Source organism: Mycteria americana, chromosome 4 (genome assembly GCF_035582795.1).
Source record: "Mycteria americana isolate JAX WOST 10 ecotype Jacksonville Zoo and Gardens chromosome 4, USCA_MyAme_1.0, whole genome shotgun sequence".
Lineage (NCBI taxonomy): Eukaryota > Metazoa > Chordata > Aves > Ciconiiformes > Ciconiidae > Mycteria > Mycteria americana.
The window spans coordinates 76359966-76375214 of record NC_134368.1 but is presented as its reverse complement, the minus strand read 5'-3'; the positions used below and the strand labels follow the sequence as shown (position 1 = coordinate 76375214).

The window sequence follows — 15249 nt, the reverse complement described above, 5'->3', positions numbered from 1 at the left end:
GGATTGTTTAGTCTGTTGGTGTACGGTTTTGAGTGAATTTTACACCCTAAATCCACTATTAGTATCTAATTACATGGAGCTGCCTTGTTTGACCTCAGCTTTTTGTTCTTGTTACCTCTTCCAGTAGGGTGGTCTTCAGCTGACATACCTGAAAGGCCAGACCTCCCATTGCTGCACTCATGGTTGCTGTTTTCATGTATGGAAAAGGGTCAAGACTGTGTTTGGTTACTGGTGAAAGTAACCAGAAAACTATAAAATACTTTTGTAAATTGGTACACAGTTGAAATTAAACAGACTGTGGCAAAGGGATATAGGTTTTGGTAACGCTTTTTAGAAACATGGGATAATTTTCATTCAGGCAAAGTTCTGAGTTGTGTTGTTTTTCAATCTCACACCATTGCAGGCTTTTAAGTGAAAGATAATGAGTTACTTCCACAAAAGAGCATTGCAGCTCTATTTACCATTTCATACTAATTTCACATTACACATATAAACAATTTAAAAATTCCGTGGCTGTGGCAAATGTTCATGTAAAGCTTTATTAACAAAATATTAATTGTTATTCACATGCTAATATTTTTTTGCATGCTAATATTTAGTTGTTCCTTTTAATGTCTTCCCCATGGTATGCACCATACAAATACATCAAACATAGGTGTAAACCCTAGCACAGTAAGCTCTCTAGAACACACAATAAAGATGCTACAAGTGGGCTATGAGCATCAGGTATAAATAAAGTCATCAAAGTATTGATTTGTCACATCTTAGAAATTCATTACTTACTAACAAAACCCTGTGAAGGGTGGCCCCTGGAAGACTCATCAATTTGCAGAGAGAGCCTTCCATGCATGGGGCCATGTAAAAGAACAAAATTATCATTCCTTGTGGTAGCCCCTTGCTGGAAATTAATAACTTCATGCAAAAACCAATCTTCTTCTGCTAGTGGTCATTCGTAAGCTGCTGCAAGCTTATGAAATTATTCTTCTATTCTAAATAATAAATGTTACATGAAGATGCAGGATTTGGTTTCTTTTGATCTTTGTAGAAACCTACTGCATAATCAAAGTTGTTCACAAACATAACCATGACCCTGATTTCCTTGTCTCAAATATAGCTTAAGAAAGAAACCTACTATTTGGATATTGCTAGCAGTAGAAAAAAATTCAAAAGAAGTGGGCAGGTTAAAACATTAGAAGGTCAGAGGATGAGGGTAATCTAGAGAACCCTTTGCATTAGTCTTCAATAATCAGCAATGGGAAAGTCCTATCCTAAAACAGTCCTTCGTGTGTCAAAAAAAAAGAGGTGTTAAACTGAGGTGATGTATGACAAATCAATAAATAGGATCAGCACAGAGGTTCTGAATCCCTCCATCATCAAGGCAGTTTGAAACATAGAATTCAAGGTACCACAGGAAGCTTTTGTTCAGTTCCTCCAAATACTTAAGGTCAATAACTAAATAGCCTCACATCAAAAGCACAGAATTGAATAATCCTTCTTTTTGTAACAAGGTTGTTATAATGATACATTAGTACTTGGGAGCTCTTAGACAATGAAGTTATAAATCAGAAACAGAAAAGTCAAAAATGAATGTAAAAACCAAGTATGTGAGGTGCTGCAAAATACACATATACTACCTATTACCAAAATCGAGTAGAGTGAAGAGTATAGGTACCAGCCTATTTAGCTTTGAGATTGGAGGAGATGTGGGAAATCCTAAGAATTACAAACACATAAAATCAGCATTAGGTAAATTAGTTAAAATAGCAGACAAAAGAAGAATTTCTTAAGTTAAAACTGTGTCTCTGACAAATTTAGCCATTCGTTGATGGTTATAAAAAAATGTTATCACAAGTAAACTACTTTCCAGGGTTAGGAACTAATGAGAAAATATAGGGAGAGAGACTTATATACTTCTCAACTAAAAGGTAGGGTTCGTCAGATGTCCTGAAGACGAGTGCAAACACTAGCATTTTATAAATTGTCTTTCTGACCAAAAAAGAAAAAAACTTTTTATTTTCTATTTTTCTACTTTCTGTTTTATAATTTTTCTGTCTCTCTTTCTGTTTCTACAAATAAATACATACTAATATCAATCACAAAACATTGATGAATGCATAGGAAAAATAACTAGGTAAACAGTGATATAGAAAATGTGTATATGTCAAACTATTCCAGTTAGTCAATAACAGAGAAAAAAAGGAGACAAACCCATTAGAAAAGAAAAAGTAGTCATTTTCTAGCATGATAAGAGGAGAAAATCAGCTGTAGGCAATACTAAAAATGCATATTCAAATAAGAAATGGTTCATATCAGCTGTAATTTAAACTTTATTACCAGCTGTTCTTTGAAAACCACAGACAGGGACAGACCAAGAAGTAAGAAAATAAACTTTGGAAGGTGGCAGAACAGCCATAATGTGGTTCTGTAAGACTTCTTTTAGAATATTTCTATTATGATCACTTTTATGTCTAAGCAAATTATAGATAAAATGAAAGAGATTCAGAGAAGAGTACTCAAACTGACGGACAATGCAAAAGATTTCCATTTAAAAGATGAGATTAAACCCAAAAAGTTGATAGGGCAGTCACGCAGTGCTGTATCCCCTGTGAAGTTTTAAGTGTTTGCCACTGTCGATGCCGTGATTCCAAAGGGGATGAATAATTCTTTTGACCAGGATGGCTCACTGGAGCCAGCAGGTGATTTTTACAAAAGTGGGCAGAGCTTACGTAAGTGTCCTTGCACACGTAAGAAGATTTCATCTTCCTCTCCTAACACCTTATAGATCTGGATTTCAATATGTTTCGTATCAACAGCCAGAATAGCTGCTTTCCATTGGATTGAAACTTGAACTTATAGAATCATAGAATCATAGAATAGTTTGGGTTGAAAGGGACCTTTAAAGGTCATCTAGTGCAATGCCCTTCTTTGTCTAAAAGATAAATAAAACTTGATTCAAACCATCTCACTCCTCTTTTATGCCCGTCCAGAGTATGTAATTCCACTTATCATCCTTTCCATCATCCCCTTCTGGGATTTCCGCTATCAGAGAGTATTTCCAAACAGACTGATTTCAAACACTAAGGGACAATATCTAGGTCATACCTCATTTTGACATTGTTCGGGCTCTTTACAAAAACATTGGTGATTTTATTTTTTAGTATGAGTCAAGAGTGTTTGATGGTATGATAGAAGCATAGCATTTATGAAAGTGTAGCCCTCTTGAAGACTCTGATTCCTATGGAAATGGAACCTCAGAAACATACGGTATTAGACTAATCTGCATCAAGATACTCAGTTCTGATGGATTATAGATACACTCTGAAGCTACTACTGGAAACTCTCTGTAGAATGAGCCAATTTTGTTGGTGAATGCTCTCACCAACCCAGGTGGGCCATATGATTTCTTTCTGTTCAGAAAGTTACTATCCCTTAAGTCATTTGAGGGAATGGAAAGCCAGAATTAATGTCTAATTATGTTTAGTTTAGCCGGAGCATGCAAAATTCTTATCTCATTTACCAACCCACATGCAGTTACTATTCCCATAAGAGACACTAAAGAGAAATTAGAGCTTTTTGCGAATACCAGTCTAGAGAGTTTCACTTTACAGAAGTACTTCACAAAAACTCCTTTGTAACCACGATGGAAAAACCTAAGGATTTTTTTCAATCACATCACAGCTCACTGACTGTAAAAGTTTTTGTTTTGGTTTCGGATTTTTTTTCCCTTTTTTTTAGTCTTTCTAGCATTGGCTCTTAAGGAGTTCTCACTTTTTATCGCTTTATAAGGAAAAAACAGCTTAGTTTATCTTTTGCTTATTTTCTGCAGCCTGCAGGAAGCCTCTGCCATCCTAAAGAGAGTCATACATAATAGAGCAGCTTTAGCCCAGTAAGCCAGTCTTTCCCAATTCATCAGTCAAAGTGTTATGCAAGTGGCCCCCTAAATTGATAAATTCCCACAGTGCCTGTTGACCCAGCTGCCAAGTGCTCATGCAGCAGGTGTTGTTTTCATGACCACCCTGACAGTAATACAAACTGTTTAGCAGTTGCATTGACCTCTTAGCTATTAACATTGATACAGGCTTCACTAGGGACTAGTTTTCAAACATGACAGAATTTCTTAAGACTAGAGGTCATGAACAAGTATAACATATAAGAATAAATTTGATATGCTGCTGAGTTTAAATCTTAAAAGCGGTGAGTTTTTTCCACATTATTCCCATGTAGTAAATCTGGAGACAAGTAACGAGCTTTTGGCATCTCTCCCAGCTCTAAAGGTATACTTTTTAATTTTAGAAGCTGTACCTGAGGAGATGCTATATTTATTCTATGACAAGTAGTAAATTTAGTCTATGACAAGTAGTGAAACAAAATTATTTTTTCTTGACATTTTCCCTTATAAAGGGAAAAAAATGAACAACTAATGCACAAATTTTGGTGATATACCTAAGCATCATTCTAATACCTAATATCTTGTGTGCAGTTAATTGAAGCATAACATTCTTTCCATATATTTTGTACCGCAATCAGGATTTCTACGGCCATGTGTCTTGTTCAAATCGGAACATCCAGGAATTTTGTCTGGGTTTTTTCTCACTTTAGAGGAAAGTAGAGATTTTTGATATTGTGTCAAAGGCACGATGGAGGAATTGTTTTCTGTTCAGTACCATTGTATTACTGCTGAATTTGACCCTCCGTTTGCATTGATTTATGTATGTCTGAGTTACAGGCTAGCGCATACAGCAACTAAATAACTCTGTGCGTTTAGTGGAACTGTGAAGAGATGCACTAAAGAAAGCATGAAATCCTAAGCAGTTCCAGGATGAATTTTAATCTATTAAAGCACGTTAGACTTTTATATGCCTCTAAACTAACAGCAGAGGCTACTTTCTGGTACGAGCTACAGTAATGCAGCAAAAATTATTTTATACATCGTACAGTCAAGAATTCCCAGCTCACTGCACACGTCAGTGAAGGGACCCAGCGAGGGCCCCAGCCCCCAGTACAACTTTTTCTCCATGTTCCATACATTTAGAGTTGTTACACAGTTTCATGAAAGCATGTTTTAACAAGCAAGATATACTGTACTGTACTGTATATATGAACAGCTCTTTAAGATAACTAGAATTGTACAGACCATATAAATAGTCATTATCAGCTACATTTTTGGCTGACTTTCTGCGGACCAAATAGTGCTTACTGTAAGAGTAATCAAGCTGTACCCTTTAGAGTTTTATAGATTGAGGGAGACAAGGAAAAAAATTCTCTCCAGCCCACAGTGTGGCTCCATCTATTCTGCTCCATTTTCCACGTCAAGAGACACAGCGAAGCACTAGTTATATAAACAAAATCATAGGCTTCTCTAAATGCTGGAAAGATCAAGTCCCAACAGTCAGTTTCAAGACTTATGTTACCTTTGTGAGATTCAGTTCAACTTATGCTGAGCCTGAAAATTTCTACCCCTTTAAAGCCTTAAGAATGCAAAGTGTAAGTATTGTGGGGCAGAGACTTTCTCTTGATACGTGTTGGTACCGTAACGGCATTCAGATCCTGAGAAAGAAGTGTGGCTTTTCCCATAGCACAACTAAGGAAAACCGGTAATTCTTCTCACACACAAGAAGGATTCTGCTGCAGCTGCATTTGTGTTCCTCTCGTCCTAAGGCACTCTGCCAACCAGAATTTTTTCCATCTTTGTTTCTACTCCACCCCACCATTAATAAATATTATCCGAGGCTGATGAGTGCAAGTTATTGATTGATGGTAGAATAAAAGGCAAGGTTATATTCACAAGTACCAAGAGCGCTAGAAAACTTTAAATGATAAAAGTGACCAGCCATGCTTTGCTGGATACAAAAAAGTATGATTTCTGCCTCCCTAATTAAATACAAATAAAAAAGAACCATATACTCCAGGACTATCATAGATAAATACTTTACATGTATTAATAAAATAAATCATTATCTTCACAAATAAAATATCTCCGTAACTTATGAGGTCATTCTTTGCTAAAGATATGCCACTGGAGCTCTTTTCCGAGAGATGCTCCAGGAGCCTGAGGTTATGCTTCCTGCTAAACACAGTACTGTACTTGTGTTTGAGCAAGAAAAAGAGAAGACTCCCATTTAAAGTAACTTGAAAGAAATGGGCTTTAACAGAGACAGATGAAGAAAGAATGTTGTCTCCTATGCAGTTGGCTATAAAGAAACCAACTCAAATTTAGATTTTTTTTTCCAGAGGTAGGAATTAGAACACAGACCTTTTTACTTTAAATCTGAACAAGTCTCCACTGAAAATCATATCATCATTTTGTAGAACTGTTTCCAAAACAGCATTGCCTGTGAATCTCGTATATACTTTTTAAGTGTAGGAACTTTCTTAACTAGATCATATGTAATGCAGTCATTACTACAGAACTGGAATTCCTTACAGGTCAAAAAAATAATGCATTATATTTAAAAGACAGCTGTGGAAATATGTAAACGCAAAACCTGAAAGGGTTTCAAATATGCTGCACGAAAGGTGTCAAAACATGTTTCAAAGCCCTTAAATAATACAGGACCTTAATTCTGATTCTCAGAAGTGCTTTTGAAATCAGAACTTAGTGCTACACTAAAGATGCATCTACACATTCTTTCTGTCCTTAACATCTTTGGGGAACCAGTTCTTCTGTATGTATGTTTAAATAATCATGGTAGCAATTAAGACTGAGCAGAGAAAGTGCTACAGTGAAACAAACCAGTGAGCCTGTACTCTATTACTCTGTTTCAAAGAAAAATGCAAGAAACCCTGTAATGTACCATTAACAAGCTGCATGCCAAAATGGGGGGGGGGGGGAATGTAAGTCCAGTCAGCTAGTGAGGGACTTCTATGACATTAGGTATAAGTGCTTATTTTTCTTAAAAATTATTTTTACCCTATCTAATATTACTTTGAATGGCCCCATTGTGCATAGAAATATCTTTTTAAAATCCTACTAGAGTACCGGCTTCATTGATATCTTAGAAGCCATGAGTTCAACTAGTTAATTTTATTTTCTTTAGCTTAATTTTTTCCCTTGATATTTCTTCTGATGTTGAAATGGGAGATAAACAAGAATGCCCAGTTTTCCTCCTCTTTTTTTCTGCCACTGTTTCCCACACCTCCATCATACACCTTCTTTCTCAGACTCCAAAGACTATCCTTTTCTCTACACAGGAGTACCAATCTAGGATTTTAATATTTGACCGGGTAATCAATGCACAACTTGCTGTTCCAGCTTTTCCATGTAATTGGGGTTTTAATATTGATGTCAGTATAATGAACAACATTATTTTCTGTTCTATTAGATCTCATACAATTTTGTTTTGGTTTGCTTGGATTCTAGCTGGACACTTAGCCAAGGTTTCTCTGAGCTCTCCACAAAACTATTAGAATCTTTGTCCTGCAAATTTCAAGCTTAGGAATGTATGGCTGTAGTTCAAATTATTTCCTGGAGAATGAATAATTTTGTATTTGTCACTAATTAACTTAATTTGCCATTATGCTCCCATTCAATTACTTGTTTAGATCTATTGGGAGATCCTGACGTTCTTTTCTCAACTTATTCCTGTGCAATCAAACCCACAGCAGAGACGAAACATGGTACCTGTACTGGGAACCTGTAGCCTTGTGATGATCCTATCAGTCTCTAGCTGCTGAACTCAGACAGCAAATAAAATAAGTGGTCAGCATTAAGACATACAGCTAAATTAAAAAAAAAAAACAAACAACAATAAACACCTAAAAAAGCATTGGAAGTCTTATCAACAGTTAGGGCACGCTTAAGTTAAAACACTTAAGTGTTTTACACGCTTAACACTACAGAAGGAACACTACAGTTCCATCTTTGTTAACGAAGATAATGCTGTGCTTTTGTAAATAAAAGAGGCTACTGGACATCCAAAATATTTTATAGAGACTGACAGAAAAAATTGCATTACGTAAGACTTGACACCAAGAAGCCCAGCAAAAAACCAGTATCAGAAATATTTTAAGTCAGCTGAACTAGAATTTTCTTCACGCATACATTTCACAGAATCACCCACAGAATGGCTGAGGCTGGAAGGGAGCTCTGGAGGGCACCTGGTCCAACCCCCCTGCTCAAGCGGGGCCACCTACAGCCAGTTGCCCAGGACCATGTCCAGACAGCTTCTGAATATCTCCAAGGATGGAGACTCCACAACATCTCTGGGCAACCTGTGCCAGGGCTCGGTCACCCTCATAGTGAAAAAGTCTTCCCTGATGTTGAGATGCTTGAATAAGCATCTGGAATGCATAATCCAAATACGATTTCATGAACTAAATCATGGAAATAAAAAACCTGCAATGTCAAACTGAATTCGTAGACAGAGGTAATACTTTCACAAAATTATTATGCATGTCATAATGTGACATAAAACTTGCTGTTCCCATTACTCTTCCCAGCATACTATTGGAAATATAAATCAGCTAGAAAAGCAAAAAGACACCATCAGATTCTAGACTGAATTATATGACTGTTTGGGCTCTCTGAAGAACAGCCATCCAATCAGTAGAATTAGGACACCTAATAATGATATTATCTAGAGATATATGCTGCCTGCAATAAGCTCTTCAGCAAGCTGGTTTTGCCAGGTTCAAGCTTCAAGAATTCTCAAGAACTATTATTTAATCTTGTAGAAGATCTCTGAAAGCAGTTATATGAAAGAATAGCAAATCACACTGTATTCTTCTGCAATGCAACATATCATCTCTATGTTTACTGGTGTTTTTGAGAAAAAAAGCAATCCCCTTAGAACACAGATTTCTCTGGTAATCCACTGATAATACCATAAAAGAGAATCAGGCCTTTAATAAAAAACCAAAGTTTTTCTCCTTGATCCCAACTTTTAACTATCTGCTTGGTTCATATATTTTTATTCAGGCCTTTAGTCCCTGAAGAATGCAAAAGAACAGCTCAGCCTGCACAGACACTGACATCTGAATGCTCAAGGCATTGTCGGAATGGGCACTGCACTCCCACAGGAAAATGCTGCTGTAATCAAGGCTGGGAAGGAGAGTTCTGCAGAACTGGTTTGTATATAGATTCATAGCAACAAGTGAAAAAAGCAGTGATGGGTCATAATTTGCTTTTAATTATTTGCTGAGAGAAATTTTCAATATAGATCATTGACCATCAGTTCTAAGACATTAAAGAAATACTGATCTCATGAATTGTAGGAGAACAATAAGTCTTTAGATGAGTGCAACAGTTAAAACATCTAATGCAACGTGAACCAATACAGAATGCAATTAATAGCATAAATATGACAGACAACAGTACTCTTATATTTTCGCCAAGATTGTAAAATGAAAGGAAATGCAATCAATACATGTTCCATGTTTGGACATTCAGCTTCCACCTGCAGTATTATTGTCAGTGTCAAATAGGAGTACCTTGTCAGGAAAGATGATAAATCAGACCTGCAGGTCACTATTCCGTATTTTGCGCTTCACTAATTTAATGCAAATACTTTAGTTTTGGTACATTCTTACTTTTGATCCTACAAAATAGAATGGCTCCAATTTGTTAAAGAGAATTCTATGTACAACTTACCACAAAGCAGCTAATAATCAGAACGTTACTGTAATCCATTATTAATTGCAGTGCTTTCATTAAGTCCTATCTTGTTGCCAAAGCATATCTTTTAAAAGTCTCTTCAAGAAGTGACTGTGATCAAACTAGATGGTGGGTATGCCACCAAAGGGGTGAGATGAATGAACCTGGAGTGCCACAGCTGTGCTATTACTGTCTCACAGAGGCTGTGGTTATGTCTGAGCTGTATAGCTCTGGCCTATGCAGATCTTCCAGAGCAAGCCTGGGTACCAGGAGGTGTTATTAGTGCATCAGCACAGTCTTCTGACTGAGTGTATCTGCTCAGCGAGTTTGACCAGATGCCTATACAAAGAGAGAAGGTTAATGTAATGGCAGTAAAACTCAAAAGAGGAAAAGAATCACAGAGGAAGACAAAGCAAGGATCACATGATGGACCAGGGATAATCCAGGTTGGAAGAGCACTCAGGAGGGCCCTGCTGAAGCTAGGTCAGCTAAGAGGTCCTTATAGCCTGGAGTGTAAATTTCAGCAACCTCTGGGTTTTTAGCGATCAGCAGGAGTGACTTTGTTTGGAATGAAATGAAATGAATAAAATCACTAATGATGTATCTTACTGGCAAGATTCATGAGCTGACCATCATACGGCCGTGCAACAAAGGCAGGTTGGAGAAATGGAGGAGGTAATCTGGCCAAATAGCCCAACTTCAATTGTCCTCACTTGTCAGTCAGAGATTTCCTACATTTAGAGAATGAGGCCCCTTCTACAGCCCTTGTCCAAGTGGAACTTAAAGTAAAAAACATCTCCAGTGTGAACATAAATGGGTCTTGAATAATGTTTTGTTTAAAAAATTACAGCTCTATAATAGATAATTTGATAGATGCAATGTACAAGAAAGCTACAGGAAGTATGTAGACTAAGGATCTTTCTTCCCTGTACCCCATGCAGCACTTAACAGAGATGTTCTAGGTTGGACCTCAAGCTACTATTACACTTTAAATAAGAAAAATTACCTTACGAGGCATCAGTTTCCTCCTAGGGTAGAATCATAGAATCACAGAATGCTTTGGATTGGAAGGGACCTTTACAGCTCATGTAGTCCAACCCCCCTGCAATGAGCATGGACATCTTTAACTAGATCAGGTTGCTGAGAGCCCCGTCCAACCTGACCTTGAATGTTTCCAGGGATGGGGCATCTGCCACCTCCTCTCCGGGCAACCTGTGCCAGTGCCTCACCACCCTCATTGTAAACAATTTCTTTCTTAAATCTAGTCTAAATCTGCCCTCCCTCAGTTTAAAACCATTGCTCCTTGTCCTGTCACAACAGGCCTTGCTAAAAAGTCTGTCCCAGTCTTTCCTACAGGCCCCCTTTAAGTACTGGGAGGCTGCTGTAAGGTCTCCCCGCAGCCTTCTCTTCTCCAGGCTGAACAACCCCAACTCTCTCAGCCTGTCTTCATAGGAGAGGTGCTCCAGCCCTCGGATCATTTTCATGGCCCTCCTCTGGACCTGCTCCAACAGCTCCATGTCCTTCTTGTGCTGAGGGCTCCAGAGCTGGACGCAGTACTGCAGGTGGGGTCTCACCAGAGCAGAGTAGAGGGGCAGAATCACCTCCCTTGACCTGCTGGCCATGCTTCTTTTGATGCAGCCCAGGGTACGGTTGGCCTTCTGGGCTGTGAGCGCACATTGTCAGCTCACATCCAGCTTTCCGTCCACCAGTACACCAAGTCCTTTTCTGCAGGGCTGCTCTTGATCACATCATCCCCCAGCCTGTATTGAAACCGAGGATTGCCCTGACCCAGGTGTAGGACCCTGCACTTGGCCTTGTTGAACCTCATGAGGTTCACACAGGCCCACTTCTCCAGCTTGTCCAGGTCCCTCTGGATGACATCCCGTCCTTCTGGCATGTCAACTGCACCACTCTGCTTGGTGTTGTCTGAAAACTTGCTGAGAGTGCACTTGATCTCGCTGTCAATGTCATTGATGAAAATACTGAACAGCACTGGTCCCAGTATGGACCCCTGAGGGACACCACTTGTCACTGAACTCCATCTGGACATTGAGCTGTTGACTGCTACCCTTTGGATGTGACCATCCAACCAATTCCTTATCCACTGAACAGTCCACCCATCAAATCCGTATCTCTCCAATTTAGAGAGAAGGATGTTGTGGGGGACCTTGTCAAAGACTTTACGGAAGTCCAGATAGATGACATCCATTGCTTTTCCCTTGTCTACTGATGTGGTAACTCCATCATAGAAAGCCACTAGGTTGGTCAGGCAGGACTTGCCCTTGGTAAATCCATGTTGGCTGTCTTGAATCACCTCCCTGTCCTCCATGTGCTTTAGCATAGCTTCTAGGAGGATCTGTTCCATGATCTTCCCAGGCACAGAGGTGAGGCTGACAAGTCGGTAGTTCCCAGGGTGCTCCTTTCTACCCTTTTTAAAAATGGGTGTAATGTTTCCCTTCTTCCAGTCACTGGGGACTTCAGCTGACTGCCATGACTTTTCAAATATCATGGAGAGTGGCTTAGCAACTACATCAGCCAATTCCCTTAGGATTCTGGGATGCATCTCATCAGGTCCCATAGACTTCTGTATGTTCAGGTTCCTCAGGTGGTCACGAACTTGATCTTCCCTTACAGTGGGAGGGGCTTTACCCCCCTGGTCCCCAACATGTTGTCCATTGACTCAGGACGGGTGAGGAGAGCGATTGCCAGAGAAGACTGAAGAAAAAAAGTTGTTGAGTACCTCAGCCTTAGGTCACCTCATCTGTTGATACTAGGTCACCAGTCTTGTTCATCAGTGGAGGTACGCTTTCTTTAACTTTCCTTCTCTGGTTGATATACCTGTAGAAGCGCTTCTTGTTATTCTTTGCATCCCTTGCCAAGTTCAGCTCCAGCCGCACCTTGGCCTTCCTGACCCCACCCCTACACAAGCAGGCAGCATCCCTATAGTCTTCCCAGGTTACCTGTCCCTGCTTCCACTGCCTGTGCAGTTACCTCTTGCTCTTTAGTTTGACCAGCATGTCTCCACTCATCCATGCTGGTCTCTTCCCTTCCTTGCCTGATTTCCTACATCTGGGGACTGAGAGCTCTTGCGCTTTGTGGAAAGCATCCTTAAAGATCTGCCAGCTCTGTTCTGCTCCCTTGTCCCTGAGGGCCGTTTCCCAGGGGGTCCTACTGACTAACTCCTTGAAGAGCTGGAAGTTTGCCTTCCTAAAATTTAGGGTCCTGACTATACTCCTCACCTGTGCGATATCCCTCAGGACTGTGAACTCCACCAATGCGTGATCACTGCAGCCTAGGCTGCCTCCAATCTTGACGTCACTGATGAGCTCACTTGCATTGGTGACCATCAGGTCCAGTATTGCATCCCCTTGGGTAGGGCTGTCTATTACCTGGGTTAAGAAGTTATCCTCAATGCACTCCAGGAGTGTCCTGGATTGCCTACAGCTTGCCATGCAGATGTCGGGGTGGTTGAAGTCCCCCAGTAGGACAAGAGCTTGCGAGTGTGAAGCCTCCTGTAGCTGGAGGAAGAAGGCTTCACCAGTAGGCTCCCCTTGATCAGGCAGCCTGTAGCAGACACCAACCACAAGGTTCCCTTTGTTGCCTCAGTCTCTAATTCTTACCCATAAGCTTTCGACCTGCTCATGGCTATTCTTCAGGGACAGCTCTTCACCCTCTATCCATTTCTTGATATAGAGGGCAACACCTCCGTCCCTCCTTCCGTGCCTGTCCCTTCTGAACAGCCTGTAGCCATCACTCCAGTCATGGGATTCGTCCCACCAGGTTTCAGTAATGGCAATCAGGTCATAGCTTTCTAGCAGCACGGTGGCTTCCAACTCCTCCTGTTTGTTGCCCATGCTGCGTGCACTGGTGTAGAGACACTTCATCTGGGCTGTTGGCCATGTCACCTTCCTAGTGGAACACCTCTTATTTCCCTTAAGGTGTTCCACAGAAGTTGCCTTGTTGGGTCCTACTACCTCAGGAGCCCCCAGCTCATCTTCGCAAGAAATTGACTGTGGTGCAATCACAGTATAAAAGTAATTAAGAAACTCATGAATAAAATCAAGAAACCTGGTTTTATATAGTGTATTATAAATCTCTCTAAATCAATATTATAGCTTTATTGTAATAGGTAACATTAAACAGCAAAATGTCTGCAAAAAGAAAGATACATTATATTTATCACAGTGCTGTGACTCTACCTCAGAAGAAAATATTTCCACAGCTAAAGTTACTGATTGTTAGTTTTGCTAACAGTGGCTACAATTTAAAATAGCATTTGCATTTGAAAAACTTAAGCAAGCTGATTAACCTAGAACTCTATAGGTAAATAGTCAGGCATCTGCTAAAGAAAGAGGGGAAAACTTTGAAACTTAACTCACTGATAAAAGTTATAGAAAAAATACTCTGGTTCTTTTTTTTTCTAAAGGGAATTCAATTTTGTTCCAAGCATGAGTGATTCAAGAGCCAATGAAGCGCACCTCTGTGGTCAATTGTAGTCTGCTCTGCTAAGGAAAGCGTGTAGTCCAGAACTCTGCATGTACAAAGGAGTTTACCTGAGATTCAGGTAGCTTGGAGATGGCCAGGTGCTAAAATGTCTCACCAACTTCAGGACTTTTTTGGGTTGCCAGCATTAGAAATTGGATGAGGTAGACCACCACTGTTTAAAGATCTAGATACGCTGTATGTCTTGTTTTCAAATGATAAGACATTTGGAGCCTAAAGTCTTTTGAGATGGGTCTTCTACACACTCCAAAATCAAGCATGAATATGGGAATTGGACATTTTCAAAAATCTGCTATTTGAGTTTCACAGTCTGTCCTGGGTGACGTCCTCTCAGACATACAAAATTGCCTCCTTCCCCTAATATTCTAAAACTTTAAAAAATACGGTTTCAAAACTTCTAATATTTCATCCTTTCTATTTTGTTTTTAATTTATGTGCTTTATCATTGTAAGTTTAGAAAAGCTCTTAATGAATGCATACGCTATCTTTTCAGTTTGTGATGTTCTAAACAAATTAGAAAATCGCTGTTTTTTTCCCCACAGCAAAATGTGACCCAGCCTGTCGACATGGAGGTGTCTGTGTAAGGCCTAATAAATGCTTATGTAAAAAAGGCTATCTCGGCCCCCAGTGTGAACAAGTGGATAGAAACATCCGAAGAGTGACAAGGGCAGGTATTCTTGATCAGATCCTAGACATGACATCCTATTTGCTGGATCTAACCAGCTATATTGTATAGTTTCTGGGACTATTTGGAAACTACACTTTCAACGGGCATTTGTTTTGAATCCTGTCATTTTTAAAAGACTGTTATCCTGCAGCAAATACCGGTGATTTGATTTACTTTATTAATTTAAGTATAATATCCACAAATGTGCAGATAAATTCTTTGTATGTGTGTAAATATTTCTGTACGTCTCCACAGACGTACCGATATCCAATACGTGCACACATACACATGCACGCGCTATCACAAATACGGTTTTACAGCTAGTGGAATTTTTTTTAATATTTATTTCTTCATGAGAAATAGTTTACAAAGTAATTCCACTGTAAACCACACTTTCGTCAAAGGACTTTTGTGATGTCTTAATGGATTCTTTGACATCCCAGAGATCTCGTGTCTGTACCTATCTGATTATAGCAATAAGAGAGCA

The 15249-nt window shown here is 39.5% G+C and overlaps 1 protein-coding gene across 1 annotated transcript in view; it reads left to right on the top strand.

Moving 5' to 3' along the window:
• The window catches only part of HHIP (hedgehog interacting protein), a 73970-nt gene extending 59139 nt beyond the window's left edge, over positions 1-14831 (top strand). The window contains exons 12-13 of the mRNA XM_075500961.1: positions 8918-9066; positions 14638-14831. Coding sequence (XP_075357076.1) covers positions 8918-9066; positions 14638-14831 — 343 coding nt within the window. The remainder of the gene's footprint in view (positions 1-8917; positions 9067-14637) is intronic.
• Positions 14832-15249: the final 418 nt, after the last annotated feature.